The sequence below is a fragment of the Macaca mulatta genome, chromosome 17 (assembly GCF_049350105.2).
Source record: "Macaca mulatta isolate MMU2019108-1 chromosome 17, T2T-MMU8v2.0, whole genome shotgun sequence".
Taxonomy (NCBI): domain Eukaryota; kingdom Metazoa; phylum Chordata; class Mammalia; order Primates; family Cercopithecidae; genus Macaca; species Macaca mulatta.
Genome location: NC_133422.1, coordinates 107,996,526 through 108,012,101, shown reverse-complemented (window position 1 = coordinate 108,012,101; position 15,576 = coordinate 107,996,526). Strand labels below are relative to the sequence as shown.

At 56.8% G+C, this 15,576-nt stretch overlaps 1 protein-coding gene across 3 annotated transcripts in view; it reads left to right on the top strand.

Moving 5' to 3' along the window:
* The window catches only part of GAS6 (growth arrest specific 6), a 48,934-nt gene that overhangs the window by 16,339 nt on the left and 17,019 nt on the right, over window positions 1-15,576 (top strand). Inside the window, exons 3-7 of one of the 3 annotated variants that reach the window (XM_077974114.1) lie at window positions 3,334-3,358; window positions 4,810-4,872; window positions 5,802-5,897; window positions 13,056-13,178; window positions 14,107-14,229. In XM_077974114.1, the coding sequence (XP_077830240.1) occupies window positions 3,334-3,358; window positions 4,810-4,872; window positions 5,802-5,897; window positions 13,056-13,178; window positions 14,107-14,229 (430 nt within the window). Of the gene's footprint in view, window positions 1-3,333; window positions 3,359-4,809; window positions 4,873-5,389; window positions 5,470-5,801; window positions 5,898-13,055; window positions 13,179-14,106; window positions 14,230-15,576 lie in introns of those variants that run through there. The other 2 variants (XM_028837392.2, XM_077974115.1) reach the window with 2 other exon arrangements.

The window sequence follows — 15,576 nt, the reverse complement described above, 5'->3', positions numbered from 1 at the left end:
CTATTCGCCTACCCACTCATTCACCCACCTATTCTTTCATTCATTTATTCATCTACCCACTCTCTCATCCACCCATTCATTCATTCATTCATCTATCCATCCACTCATCCACCCACTCACTCATCCATTCATCTACCACTCATTCATTCCTTCATCCATTCACTCACTCATCCACCCACTCACTCATTCATCCACCCACTCATCCATCTATTCACTCATTGTTTTATTCATTCATCCATCCATCCATCCACTCACCCATCTATCTACTCATTTATTCATTCACCCACTCAGTCATCTATCATCTCATTCATTTATCCATCCATCTCCATTCATTTACTCAGGCATCCACTCATTCACTCTTTCATCCACGCACTCATCCACCCACTCATTCATTTGTTCATTCATCAATCTCTATCCACTCATTCATCCATTCATTCATTCCCATTCACTCATTCATCCACTGACTCATTCATTCATTCATTCATCCACTCACTCATCCATCCATGCATCTGTCTGCTCACTCATCCATCCTACTCACTAATCTATCCACCCATTCCCTCATCCATCCATTCACTCATCCATCCATTCATTCATCCATCTGTGCATTTGTCCATACATGCATCTATCCATCTATCCTTCCATCTGTTCACTCATTCATCCATTCACTCATCCATCCATCCACCTACTCATTCATGCATCCCTCCGCGCATCCACTCATTTATTCACCCATCCATTCTTTCATGCACTCGTCCACTGTTCATCTGTCATCCATCCACGTGTTTGGTGATGGCTCCTGAGGCCTCTGGGGGACAGTCAGTACCAGGCTCGATGCTAGGCAGGTAGATGTTGTCTTTTTCCTCTTGAAGCTTCAGCTGACAGTGCAGTGGTTTGCTCGCTTATTTTTATCTGTAGCTATTCGAATAAAACAGAATCAGATCCCTAGGGAGAGGATTTCCAGGGGCCAAATGGCGCCATTTCCAGCCTGGGAATCCCAGCTTCTTCCCACTGTTGCCCTCACCTAACCCCAGCACACCAACCCATTACCACAGGTCTCGCTCTTCCTAGGTCGAGAAGAAAGAGAGTCAGTGTCTATGTAAGGAGCTCCTGGTTCTAAATCTCGGCCTCCTGAGTGGTGGCCTCTGCTCCATGGGGACTCCTGGGGGTGCTGCCCTGGAGAGTCGGCGAATGCAGAGCTTCAGGCCAAGGTTTATGCACCTGAACAACTTGTAGTGCAGACAGGGGCGGGAGGGTTTTGAGAACAAAGTGCTCTGTGTTTGGTTCTGCAGGTCAGGGAGCTTATCTGGGTGCCTTTACTCAAAGCCATTTCTGGGTCTTACTTCTTTGGCCAGAATGTTCTAAGGGCGACGTGAAGTGTCTCTTTCTCTTGGGAGTGTGTAGCGTTTTTAGGTTTATTTGTTGAAGCTTTACTCTTGCTCAGGATTTAACGGTCTTTCCCCTAGATCACAGGTGGAATTGACACATGCTTTCTGCCTCCATTACCGCCTCAAATAATCAAGCATGCAAATTAGGATACACTGCCCAGAGTTGTAACCCTGTGGTTTCAGAAACCCCATTCCCATATGTATGGCTGACTGAGAGGAGATTGGCATAATTTTTCCATGAATAATGCCTTTTTGCAACAATAAAACTTGGTATTAATACAGATTACACATTAAGTAGTATGACTAGTCTTGATTTTGAAATATAGGACATGCTGTAAAGCTGTGGTAATGCAAGCATTTGTGTATAGTTAGGCCGTTTGCTCACTAGTTCTTAGTTGTTTTCAATCCCTGGCTTCCTAAACTTGAAAGGACACCTTTTGCATCTCTCCTAAGTCTTTTGTTTCAGAGCCAGAGCCTCCCGCTTTGAGACAAAGCCCCATCACTTCCCTTCTCCTTCCAAGCTGGGGAAGCTGTTGCTGCCCCGTGCTGCCCCAGACCTCCACCAGGGCTCACTCGTGTTGCTGGTCACCCCTTTTCTGGAGTTTGCCATGACTAAAATTGGAAGTGAGAGAAATGAGGGCAGGCATATGAGGGTGTGTGTTCCAGGTCTGAAGCCCTCCTGACCTCCAGGGCGGCCGCCCTCCAACAGACACATGAGCTGAACACCAGCTCACCCTGACCCTTCCTTTCTCTTAACGGAGTAAGATTTTAAGAGCATCCCATCTCTCCTGGAACACAACTGTGTGAAAACACATCTAAGCAGGCCTCAGGAAGGTGTTGGCAGGGCTGGGGTGGGGCCCTCCAGGCTCTTCCCACAAAAGGTGTGGCGAGGCCAGCAAGTGTGGGAAAGAGGTGGGAAGGAGGCAGAAAAGCCGTGCAGAGCCAGCACATGAAGCCAGAGGCGCGTTGCACATGGCGCTGGGTACTGCCTCTGCCCGCCACTCTGCAAAATGCTACCAGTGCCTGCTAATCCTGAACCTCGCGCCTCCAGGCGAATCCCACACCATCCTGAAGCCAGGTTTCCTCGTTCCTGATAATGGGATTAAAAAGACCTTCCTGGGTGTTGTTTGTGAGGGTTTCATAAAATAGTGTGAAAATGCTGACTCATACGCAGCATGGAGAGGCCGCTGGGACTATTCTGCCATGACTGTGGTCTCTTGGTTTAGAGCATTCAGGGCCAAACTGCTGGCATGGTTGACCCTAAGCTGGAGATTGGAGGCTGTTTTAACCAGGCTGTGGCCCTAGAATCTGGGCCATGGCAGAAGGATCCTGAAGAAGTTTCCGGCTGGCCTCTGCTGGCCAAGTGACGGGCAGGTGGTTCCAGGACTCGGCAGCTCACTTGTGTCGAATGTGGACCTCGTCGGCGTGCTTTCATGGATGAGAAGACCCTTCGTTACAGCCTCCATGCCTCATCCAATACCAGTTTTGTTTCACCAATACAATGAGTGCAAATCAATGCCCGTGTGCCAAAAGGAAGGTCTTTGGGGTTTTGAGAGACCTTTGTGTCAACAGGGAACTGATGTCTTTGGGTTCTAGAGACGCTGATGTCAACAGGGAACTAAGATTGGAGTTTTACTTGGAGGCGTTCTTGTTCTCCTGGACAGGCCTCTCCGCTGGACACACGGGGTGGTGTTTCCTACGCAGCTGGAAATGGCCCTGCCTTTGCTTGTTGGTCTCACAGCAGTCGTGCTAATGGCTTCGTAAGCGCCCGTCTGCAGGAGCCAAGTCGGCAGCACGGCAGCTTCCCGGGTCACTTCCCCTCGGTTCCCTGGGTGGGGTGGCCTCCGGCCACCGTGGAGCAGCCTCTGATTAACCGGCGGATGCTTATGTTGCTTAGAGACCCTCGTAGCGTGCCAGTCAATGCTTGCCTTTTCTCTTTCTTTTTCCACAGGACTATTTTTACCCGAGATACTTAGGTAAGTCTCAATCACTTCTCTACCCTGGTTGTCGTAGAGGCATAGTTGGGGGGTACTTGTTTCATGCTGGAGGCATCTCCTCACCACGTAACTCTTGGAAGGAAGATTCTTAATCACACGGTGCACGTGGAACTGTCCAGAACATGCAGGTCAGAAACACAAGATTCTCTGTTTATTTTATACCACAGCTTTATTCCGTGTTAGTGAACCTCAGGCGAATGCCGTTATCTGCAAACCCCTTCTCTGAGTTGACGCCAGGCTCAGCTCCATGTCAGGACATGTAATGGACTTTGTCTTCCAGTTTTCTGATCTCAGCACTAAACACTTCTGAAGTCACTGAGGACCCCAAAGGGGTCCATGTTCATGTGGGCTGTACGGACTGATATTTACCGTATTCTTAATTAAAACCAAGAACACTGAATAGTGTTTCTGTTTAATTTGAAGAACAGGAATGCACAGACGTTATCTCAGCCATCAGAGCAGCTGGTGCATGCGGGGCGGCCTCCGGAGACCCCCAGTGTACACTTGAGAAGGGAGGACAGCAAGAAAGGGAAGCCCAGAGACCCCGGGTCAGCCTGTTTGACTGACACCGTCTCAGAGCTCCTTGAGTGCATTTCACGTAGAAGGAGAGAAATGTATTCCAGGGTCTTCCTTTTTAATGTTGCAAAGTGCATTTTAGTAAATGTCCTCGTAAAGGGTCCTTCCCCGGGTCCATATCTGGAACACACACAGTGGGTCTGGAACTGGCCCGGAAAGTCCAGGCGCCAGCCTGGGTGTGCTGGGACTGAGTTCTGAAGCAGGGGATGGCCAGCTGTCCACGGCACCCCCGCAGGAGGCCTTCCGCTGTGTGTCCATGCCTTTCTGCACCTGCATAAGCAACAGTAACCCACCGAAGGGCCAGGTCGAGAGGCCCCGCACCGTTCCGCACAGTCTTCGTCTCGGGCCATCCCTGGATGTGCGTATGCCGGGCCTCACCTCCCCCGGCCGCCCTAGCGGGATGTCCACTGTCAAGCCGTGTCCAGCCAGCCAGAGAGCACGCAGGGGCTTTCTCTAAAGCAGAGTGGCTTTCCAGTTAAGGACAGCGTTTCCCAACAGGGGTCAACTTGAAAATGAAGTTTAGCTTTCTGAGTACTATCAGGAAACTTAGTGAACACTCCCGGTGATTCTCCCGTATGGCGGGAGGAACCCCCTCGAAACTGCGGGCAGTGCTTTAAGCACTTGACAGGTGTGGGTGCCCAGCTCCGCTGAGTTGCTGGAGGCGGTTTCCTGTTTGTCGGGGTTGGGGCTAAAATGTTTTGTATGAACACAAGCTAAGCGGCATTGTTTCTGGAGGATGATAGCACCCCAGGTAAGGAGAGTAACTGCCTCTCCAGAGCTTCTCAGAAGCAGAGGCTCTGCAGTCCGTCCAGTCTCGTAAGGATGACTGACATCCATTCCCTTTCTTCCTGCAGGCTGCATCGAAAAGTATGGGTCTCCCTACGCCAAAGACCCAGGCTTCGCCACCTGCGTGCAGAGTAAGTCAGCCTCCTTTCCTGGGAGCACTGTGGCTTTGGATGACTTTAGGCTTGGCTGTGGTTTGTGGAGGGCCCTGAATAGTTCTGTTTTTTTTTTTGTTTTTTTTTTTTTTGTTTTAGGTTTGATTATCAGATTCCTTTCTCTTTTTTTTCTTGTTTTATTTTTTTATTTTTAAAAAATTTTTCATTATACTTTAAGTTCTAGGGTACATGTGCACAATGTGCAGGTTTGTTACATATGTATACATGTGCCATATTGGTGTGCTGCATCCATTAACTTGTCATTTACATTAGGTATATCTCCTAATGCAGTCCCTCCCCCCTCCCCCCACTCCACGACACGCCCCGGTGTGTGATGTTCCCCTTCCTGTGTCCAAGTTCTGTTTTTCAAGGAGCTGTGGTCTCTTCCTGAGGCCTGCTCCCTTTTCACCAAACTTTCTTTTTTAAACAAGTAAATTTTGACGTTTTTAGCAATAGGCAATAAATGCACATGGAACAAAATGTAAATACTTCACAGGGTGTGATGTGGAAGCCCGTGCCCGCCTCTGAGTCAGACACCATTGTAGTTACAGTTCCAAGAATCTTGTGCTTAGACATGTAAATATGCGTGAGCGGCCTTCCACTCTTCACGTGCATGGCAGCTTAGCACACACGGTCTGTCCCGTGCCTCTGCGACTCTGTCGGCGCAGGAGACCCTCTCTTCGCGTCTGTCTCCCCTTCACGCTGGCATTTCCAGCCGGTGCCATCACGCGGGCTTAGCCCATGCATGTTGGCTGACGTCCAGTTTATTTCCAATTTCCATCGTTATAAACAAAACTGGCGAGACATCCTCGTGCACCTGTCGCCTCCCACACGTCTGAGTGCGTCTGCGGGATGCGTTCCCAAGGATGGAATTGCAGAGGCAGTCCTCCTGTTTCCTTTGGATACAGATACTGCCAAATTATCCCAGAGCCAGCCTCAGCCGCCGCCCCTGCAGGGGAGAATGAACGGCTTTTTTAAACTTTTGATCTCTTCCAATATAACAGGTGAGAAATGACATCAGTCATTTCAGGTTTTTGTTTTGTTTTGTTTTTTAACTAATGAGTAAAGCTATACTTCCTAGGTTTAAAAACTGTGTATTTCTTTTCCCGTAAACTGTTGTTTATATTTTTTGCCCATTTTTCTCAATGTGTAGGTGTTTGCAAATTAGCCATTGGTAGTAAAGTTATCAAGCATTTTTTCAGCTTGCCACAAGTCTTTTTTATTATTTTAAAATTATCATAGAATAAGATTGATTATTTTGGGTGTCCTGTATGAATTTTAACATACCTGCGGCACAACCCACACAGCTCCCCTCACACTGGGTCTGTGGTCCCCTGGCGACACCTGTGTCTGGTTTTAGATGAAAGGCCACCTTGGTGCGTCCCTGTGGGCGCTGAGAACGGAGGCGTGGCAGTACAGAGTCGTCCTGGGAGAGGCAGGAGTCTCTTCCCAGGCGTGGCTTTGGAACCAGATCCCAGTCGGCAGAAGGAGTCAGAGGTGGCTCAGTCCCACTCCCCAAACCCCATGAGCTGTCCGTGGGCGTCTCTAGGCCTCCCAGACTTAGATCACAGACCCCAGCCCAGGAGCCACAGACAGAGGAAATGCTCAGTGTAAACATGGGATTGGGAGGGTGGCCCTGCCGTGTGGCCCAGCCCGCCCTGACCTGCAGCCACACACAGTAGCCCGGTGCCACGTAGGGCCCAAAGTCTGCATATGAGGCGGAGGCTCCTGTGCGCTCGGAGGAGACAAGCAGATCCTGCCACACATGGTTTATCTTAGTGATTGCTAAACCAGTCTCTTCTTTTAAATTCTGTTTTCACACTTGTTATATTCTCTTAGTTCCTGGGCTTTAGGCTTCTCCCCAAGATGACAAAACAGTTATCTGCTGTTAGGTGTTTTCATCTGTGATCCGCCTGTAATTTCTTTTGGCGTGATAGACGAGGGGATGTAGACTGCAGGCACAGTTCCTGCCCCAGCACCACACGTTTGAAGTCTGTCTCGTCCCCGTTGCCTCGCCTGCCTCCATCTTCACGTCCCCGTTGCCTCGCCGGCCTCCGTCCTCACGTCCCCGGTGCCTCGCCGGCCTCCGTCCTCGCGTCCCCGGTGCCTCGCCGGCCTCCGTCCTCGCGTCCCCGGTGCCTCGCCTGCCTCCGTCCTCGCGTCCCCGGTGCCTCGCTGGCCTCCATCCTCACGTGCTGGGTATTTGGGAGATTTCTGCCGGGTTTTCCACAGGCCGTGGCCGCAGCTTTAGACTTGGCCTCATGCACGCGGGTGGGTCTCCTATGCCCTCCTCAGTCTTTTTTCTGGTTATCTTGCTTATTTTTTAATACAACTAGACTTTAAAAAATAGTCTTAAAAACCTAAAAAAGCCCTTTTGATATTTTTAACTGGGCTTGCAATTCATATATTGGAGACTGTCTGAACAGCGTTGTGCTTTCCTCACCCCGGCACCGTCCTGTCCGTCCCTTGGAGCACTTTTCTTCCCGTGCGCCCTGCGCTTCCTTTGCCAAGTTCACTTCTGGCTATTTGTAGCAAAGAAGGCCGTCCTTTCCACAGCGTCGCCGCGCTTGCTTGCGGGATGAAGATGACTGATTGCTACATGTTCATTTCTGCTCCCGCCGCCCAGTACAGTTATCTTGTTTTGGTTTATTATTTCCTTTGTGGCATCAGCATCCCCGAGTGCGGCCAGCTGGGGAGAGGAGGGCAGGGTCAAGATCCTTGAGTTTGTTCCCTGTGTGATAGGAAGAGAATCTCTTGCTGTGGCTGCTGCCAGAGGCAACACATGCAGTTTATAACAGGTCCACCTGCCCCAGGCCAGAAGCTCCGGCCACTCTCCCTGAGCCGGCCCTCAGAGGCTGCCCTGCCTGTGGCCTGGGGCTCTCAGCTTCTCCTCCAGAGCACATGGCTGGGGCCTCTGATGTTTGAGTGCCTCAAAAGACACCTGGCGGTGAGGAAGGTGCTTTGGGGGCCACAGCAGGCAGCCTCACACTCCCCTGGGAAGGCGCCTCTGGAGGACACGGCTGGGGCAGCCTCGCACCCTGTTCCTGTTCATCAGTCCCTCGTGAAAATTCTCTGACTTGGTGCTCACGGTGCTGTCCTGGCTTCAGTTCACTGGTTATCGGTTATTGTGAAATTAAAGCCATAGCCCCACAGAGTCCCAATTCAGCCCCAGACAAGCCGGCCCCCAGCGGGCCTTGCATGGGAGCCTGTGGCCCTCGGGCTGTCCCAGGACCCAGGCGGCACGGTGGACGGAGGGAGGAGGCCTGGGAAGAGTGTAGGCTGCGTTCCCGGGTGCCCCTGAAGAGCCTCTGCTTCCATTTCTTTCCTTTCCCATGGACACATCCGGCCTCTACACGGCTGAACACTCCCGTCCTGCCCTAGCGGCCGTTTGGTGCTTGGATTTCTCGGCTGCTTTGGCCCATGGGTTTCCCCAGGAAGGTCAGGTCCCCACAGGCTGTGGCCCAGGCAGCGGTCACTGAGCCCCGGCTACCAGGATCCCCACCCCCGCCACAGGGAGCGTCCCCTCGCCCTTCCCTCAGACGGATAGGGCCCTGGTCCTTGCCTGTCACCACCCAGGGAAAGGCCCTAGCTGCCGGCACTGGCTTCAAATTCCAGCCACAGCCATGGCTGCTCCCTCCTGTCCTTCAATGCAGTCATGGGCGGAGCTGAGATAAACTTCACCTCCTGAACTCTCTGCAGGCGCCAGTGCCCAGGGCATGACCAGCCAGACCACCGACTCCCTAGGCCCAGCTTGCGGGATGAGGGTCAGAGAAGTGGGTGCCCGTCAGGGAGCTGGGCGGGGTCAGGGAGGTGGGTGCCCTCTGGGGCCTGCAGAGGTTTCTGTCTCTGTTGGTTTCCCTGCTGTGTGGAGGAAATTCCACAGACATGTGCTGGGTACCAGCTGAGTGTCCACCCCTCAGATGTGGTTCCGTCCTCACATCGTAGAGGTATCAGTACATGCCCAACAGGGAAATAAATGAGTTGGGGGAGGCCCCGGGGTAGGCGGCCATGAGACTGGGGACCACTTAAGAGCTGGGCACCCGGCAGGAGCAGGCACTGTCCTCAGCCTCACTGTCCTCAGCCTCGCCGTCCCCAGCCTCGCTCTCCCCCAGCCTCGACGTCCCCAGCCTCGCTCTCCCTCAGCCTCGCCCTCCCTCAGCCTCGCCCTCCCTCAGCCTCGCCCTCCCTCAGCCTCGCCGTCCCTCAGCCTCGCTCTCCCCCAGCCTCGCCGTCCCCAGCCTCGCTCTCCCTCAGCCTCGCCCTCCCTCAGCCTCGCTCTCCCTCAGCCTCCCTCTCCCTCAGCCTCGCCCTCCCTCAGCCTCGCCCTCCCTCAGCCTCGCCGTCCCCAGCCTCGCCGTCCCTCAGCCTCGCTCTCCCTCAGCCTCGCCCTCCCTCAGCCTCGCTCTCCCCCAGCCTCGCCGTCCCCAGCCTCGCTCTCCCTCAGCCTCGCCCTCCCTCAGCCTCGCTCTCCCTCAGCCTCGCCCTCCCTCAGCCTCGCTCTCCCTCAGCCTCCCTCTCCCTCAGCCTCGCCCTCCCTCAGCCTCGCCGTCCCTCAGCCTCGCCGTCCCTCAGCCTCGCCGTCCCCCAGCCTCACCGTCCCCCAGCCTCGCCGTCCCCCAGCCTCGCCGTCCCTCAGCCTCACTCCTCAGCCTCGCCGTCCCCCAGCCTCGCCGTCCCTCAGCCTCGCCGTCCCCCAGCCTCACTCCTCAGCCTCGCCGTACCCCAGCCTCGCCGTCCCTCAGCCTCACTCCTCAGCCTCGCCGTCCCTCAGCCTCGCCGTCCCCCAGCCTCGCCCTCCCCCAGCCTCGCCCTCCCCCAGCCTCGCTCTCCCCCAGCCTCGCTCTCCCTCAGCCTCGCTCTCCCTCAGCCTCGCTGTCGCTCAGCCTCGCCCTCCCCCAGCCTCGCCCTCCCCCAGCCTCGCTCTCCCCCAGCCTCGCTCTCCCTCAGCCTCGCCGTCCCTCAGCCTCGCCGTCCCTCAGCCTCGCCGGCCCCCAGCCTCACTGGCCCCAGCCTCGCTCTCCCTCAGCCTCGCTCTCCCTCAGCCTCGCTGTCGCTCAGCCTCGCTGTCCCTCAGCCTCGCTGTCCCTCAGCCTCGCTGTCGCTCAGCCTCACTCCTCAGCCTTGCCGTCCCTCAGCCTCGCCGTCCCCCAGCCTCGCCGTCCCCAGCCTCGCTCTCCCCCAGCCTCGCTCTCCCCCAGCCTCGCTCTCCCTCAGCCTCGCTGGCCCCAGCCTCGCTCTCCCTCAGCCTCTCTCCCTCAGCCTCACTGTCGCTCAGCCTCGCTGTCCTCAGCCTCAGGGACACAGGTCTTTCCAAAGGGCGTTCCAGGCAAAGTCAGGACTAGGTTCCCAGTCCTTCACATCACATGGGCAGGTGTCCACTTCTGAAATGACTTTAGTCTCTAACCAAACATTGTAAGTGGCAGCGCACAGCATCCATCCACAGTGGGGGCCTCTTGAGGGTCAGGTTCTGGTGCCGGAGGGTTGGGCCCTGCACAGGCCGCCTGCCCTGCATGTGTCTGACTCCCTCCTGCCCCCAGAGCCTCTTCATCTGAGGCCAGAGTGGCGAAGTGGACGCGCCCCTCGTTTCTCTAGTTCAGGCCGGACCTCCCCCTTCCAGGCCCTGCTGTGATCATATTGACGTCTCCAGACGTCCTGCGGACACAGCACCCAGGTACAGCCGGGCCATGGCAGGGTCAGGGATGGGGCCCCGGCCGGCTCCTGGTGGCTGTGCTGATGCAGAATCCCTGGTCCTGGTCCTTGTTTCCTCAGCCCCAGCCCCTGTGTGCTTCAGAGTAGAAGGCATTTATAGCGACCTGCTGAAAATAGCGTCTTAGAAATACTTCGAGACGCGAGCTCTGTCCACACCTGCAAGTGTTCTGTTGGCAGTCATTTGTGCAAAACAAGCAAACTGGAGGCGTATGGAGGAAACTGAGGCAGATGGAGGAAACTGTGAGGTGTACAGAGGAAACTGAGGCGTATGGAGGAAACTGAGGCGTATGGAGGAAACTGAGGCATGTGGAGGAAACTGAGGTATATGGAGGAAACCGAGGTGTACGGAGGAAACTGTGAGGCGTATGGAGGAAACTGAGGCGTATGGAGGAAACTGAGGCATATGGAGGAAACCGAGGTGTACGGAGGAAACTGTGAGGCGTATGGAGGAAACTGAGGCGTATGGAGGAAACTGAGGCGTATGGAGGAAACTGAGGTGTACGGAGGAAACTGTGAGGCGTATGGAGGAAACAGGCGTATGGAGGAAACAGGCGTATGGAGGAAACTGAGGCGTATGGAGGAAACTGAGGCATATGGAGGAAACAGGTGTATGGAGGAAACTGAGGCGTATGGAGGAAACTGAGGCATATGGAGGAAACAGGTGTATGGAGGAAACTGAGGCGTATGGAGGAAACTGAGACATGGAGGAAACTGAGGCGTATGGAGGAAACAGGTGTATGGAGGAAACTGAGGCGTATGGAGGAAACTGAGGTGTACAGAGGAAACTGAGGCATATGGAGGAAACGCTATGAGGCATACGGAGGAAACTGTGGGGTGTACGGAGGAAACTGAGGCATGAGGAAGAAACTGTGGGGTGTACGGAGGAAACTGAGGCATGAGGAGGAAACTGGGGCATACGGAGGAAACACTGTGAGGTGTGCGGAGGAAACACTGAGGCATGCGGCGAAGCATCGCAGGAAGAAGCCAGTGTGGTTGGGCAGCTTTCCCAAGAAGTCTGGGACTTGTGTCCGGGCTTCTGGTGAGCTCGGTGCCTGGACCCGCCTGGGAGGACAGGGGCTGTGTCTGTGCTGGCCACATGCAGTGACTGGATGAGCTGGAGGAACACAGCTTCGTGAACCACAGACCCGCCTGCCGCTCACCCTGGCACCAGGCACCAGCCAGTGCAGGTGGGAGGGAAGCAGCTCCTGCACTGACAGCCGAGCCCGGACCCTCTGTTGGAAACGCCACGTTCCACGGACCTGGTGGGAAGCATCACCTTGGGAGCCTCAGGAACGGAAGCGACACGCTGGCAGTGAGATCCCATCCGTTGAAGACTCGATGTGCCCCCACCAGAGCTGACCCCCTCAGGATGGCGCTGGCCGAGTGCTCTGGGACCCTGCTGGCCCGGCCTGCGCTTTTCCCAGGGACTGGACCTTATTGAACTTGTGTGGAATCAATGGACAGGAGCCTCTCTCAGCCAGCGGGGGCCCTACCCAGGGTTCCCCACAGAGCCGTGTGTGGCTAAGCTGAGCGTGGCTGAGTCCTCGTGTGGGGCGGAGCCGAGTGTGGACCGCACCCCTGAGCACTGCCACGCCCAGCCCTGAGCTGCCGCTGCTCGGCCCGCGGCCGTGAAAGGGTTCTTTGAGCTCCGGGCGTAATTGTAGTTCTTCCTGCCAACTTCCTGGGGCTCAGGCTTGCGTAACCGCGCTCTCGGGGGCTTCCCTGCCTGCCTCTGGGACGTGGGTTCGGTCCGTGTCCTGGAAGCGTTTGTGAGCAGCTCCCGGTACGGGGGACTCTCTGGGAAGCAGCTGCACTGGGACGGGTTCCCGCCCTCAGGCCCCCACCCACCCCCCTGCCCTCTCGCCCTGCAGGAGCTCAGCCCAGGTGATCGCCCTGAGAGAGGGCAGCACACATCTGGCCTAAAGCCGTCAAGACACGTGGAGGGGGGCGGCTAAGAAGAAAGAGGGGGCTTCCTGGAGGACCCCTCCGGCAGTGCAGCCTGGGCTCAGGGTCCTGTCCGCCATGCCCGGCCGGGAGAGTTCACCAGAAATGGGCTGGGGCTGGCCACGGAAGGCAGAGTGTTTTAAGTCCACCTGGAAGGGCCCCAGGTCAGCTGGGGGTTCTGTTTGCCTGCTCCCCGGGAGGTCCGAGCTCCTGGGCCTCGCGCCAGGCGGTTCCTGCTCCTTTGCCCTCGGCCCTTCCCACCTCGCCCGTCGGGCCTGCCGGCACTCCCTGCCAGCTGATCTGAGTTTTCCTGGAGCCGGCCCCAGCCCGCTAGCCTGTTCTGTCAGCCCTGGGCCAGCACAGGGGGCTCGGGTGCCCGGGACCCACCTCAGCCTCCACCTCTCAGCTCCTCCGGGCTGGACCCAAGGCACCATGGCTGCCCCACTCCCAGCTGCGTCGGGGACAGGGGGGCAGCTGAGCATGATTTTCCACTTTGTGTCCCCAATCAGACCTGCCTGACCAGTGCACGCCCAACCCCTGTGATAAGAAGGGGACCCAAGCCTGCCAAGACCTCATGGGCAACTTCTTCTGCCTGTGTAAAGCTGGCTGGGGGGGCCGGCTCTGTGACAGAGGTAAGACCCCCACAGCCACGGGAGGCTGAAGACAAAGGCAGGGTCTCCCTCCCTCTCCAACCCTGTCCTGATCCCCACTCCTCACTCCCACTCCGGGCACAGCCGTCCTCAGGCTACTCTCTGACAGCCCCAAGGCGGCTGCAGCCCTGAGGTATCCCGGAGCCCCAGAACTGGGAGGAGCTGCGGTCACCTCTCTGGGAGCAGGGCTGGAATGAAAGGAAACGCCAGGTGGTGCCTCAGCGCCCACGACTGAAAGGCGGGGGAGAAATTTCACCTCTGACCGTCCTTTAGTGCAGACCTGTGGTATCAGTGAAGACCCTGGAGGAAGAATAGCTCCAGGGCCTGGTGGAGACCCATAGTGGAGAGTCCAGCAGGGCAGCCTGTCCCCTTTGGCAGGTCCCACCCCAGAGGTGACCTGGGAGAGCTTCACTCAGGAGTGGCCAGCTCTGGCCTGGCCTTGTCTGTCCTCAGGCACCCAGAGGTCACTCCTGGCCTACAGCCTCTTCCTGCAAGCACGTGGGCATCTAGGGAGCTGAGCCCTGTGGCTGTGACTGCCAGCAGCTCCCCGGGCTGAGACCACAGCAGGGGATCCCCCGGTGACTGCCAGCAGCTCCCCGGGCCCTCCCATCATCACCTCCACACGCAAGCCCTCCCATCATCACCTCCACACGCAAGGCCAGGACCAGGGACCCTGAAACGCTGGGGCTGCTGAGGGGGGTGTGAGGTCCGAGCCCTGGGGACCCTCCCTGCTCTAGATGGGGGCTGTGCACCCCTGGGCTCCCTCCCTGCTCCAGGGCTGGGCTGTGCCTCCCAGCCCCGGGGTCCCTCCCTGCTCCAGAGCTGGGATGTGCACCTCTGGGATCTCTCCCTGCCCTAGACGGGGACTCTGCACCCTTGGGCTCCCCTTCAGGCCTGTGCTTGTTCCCAGATGTCAATGAATGCAGCCAGGAGAATGGGGGCTGCCTCCAGATCTGCCACAACAAGCCGGGCAGCTTCCACTGTGCCTGCCACAGCGGCTTCCAGCTCTCCTCTGACGGCAGGACCTGCCAAGGTAAGGCCCTGGGGTGAGGCCTCTCTCCTCTCCCCACCTTCTATTTTTGGTCACATCTGCGCTTCTGCAAGAGGCTGCTGCTGGCTGGGTTCCTGTGGTTCGGACGGGATGGGGCATCCTGCAGAGACTGCACAAGCCCAGGCGAGCCGCAGCACAGGGAGCTACTCGGCACCACGTCAGGATGACTCACCCGGCATCTGAGGGCCAGAACTCAGAGGCCACACTGCTGGCTGCAGGGCCTCGTCCCGTCCCCAGAGCCTCGCAGAGCCTGGGAGTGCTCCAGGCTGTTGTGCAGTGAGCTTGTGGGTCAGAGTTCCAGGCTAGGGTCCCCGCTGCCGTCCACTCTCCCCAGCGTCCCCAGAAGCACCCTGTTGTTGGTCTCCCTCTGTCTGTTCCCTAAATACAGCCCTGCCCTCCCCATTTCCCTTCGTGTTTCAGTCTGGGGTTCCCTCGGCCCAGGGCCAGAGCTGGGGAGCCCCGGGACACCCCAGAAAGTCACTGTGAATGTGCGCACCCCCGATGCTGTCCTGGGCGCTGCTCCTGCCACTGGGGCTTCGCAGGGGGAGCACCTTCCTCCTCCCTCCCGCCTTGGATCTGGACATGCCCAGGCGTGTCCCTGAGAATTTCTGGCATCGTTCTTACTGCTGCTGCTGGCTGTCCAGGACGCCGGACTGCGTGGATGGGACAGACAGTTGCTCAGGGAGAAACAGGCCCAGGAGCTGGAGAGTCAATCTGACCAGACAGGAGGGGCCACACGCTGTCCCCCGATTTCAAAAGGCAGCTGCTATTTGTGTCCACTTTGATGGTTCCCTTCCCTGACCACCCAGGAGTTAGTCCTCTGTGCAGATGACGTGATTCCCATCTTAACACATAAACCCATTTCGCCGTTCAGCTCCTCCTCCTCTTGCCTGGAGGACAGAGCCCCTCCCATCACTGCTCTATCCCTGACCTGGAAGACAGCAGCACCCCAGGTTTAAAGAGAGGTGAAGACACGGTCAATCCTGAGAGATGACGTCTAAAGCACCTCACATGGGTCCCTGCACCAGTCGGGCACTCCCGGCAAAGTCTGGGCTCACAGTTACTGCCCACACTGACAGAGGCATCCTGTCCTCTCCTCCTCCTCCCCATCTTCCTCCTCCTCTTTCTTCTCCTCCTCCTCCTGGTCCCCCTTTTCCTCCCCCTCTTCCTCCTTCTCCTTCCCTCTTCCTCCTCATTCCCCCTCTTTTTCCCCTGCCTCCTCCCCCTCCTCCCATCCTCCCCCTCCTCCCATCCTCCCCCTCCTCCCATCCTCCCCCTCCTCCCATCCTCCCCCTCCTCCCCCTCCTCCCCCATCCTTATTCCCCCTCT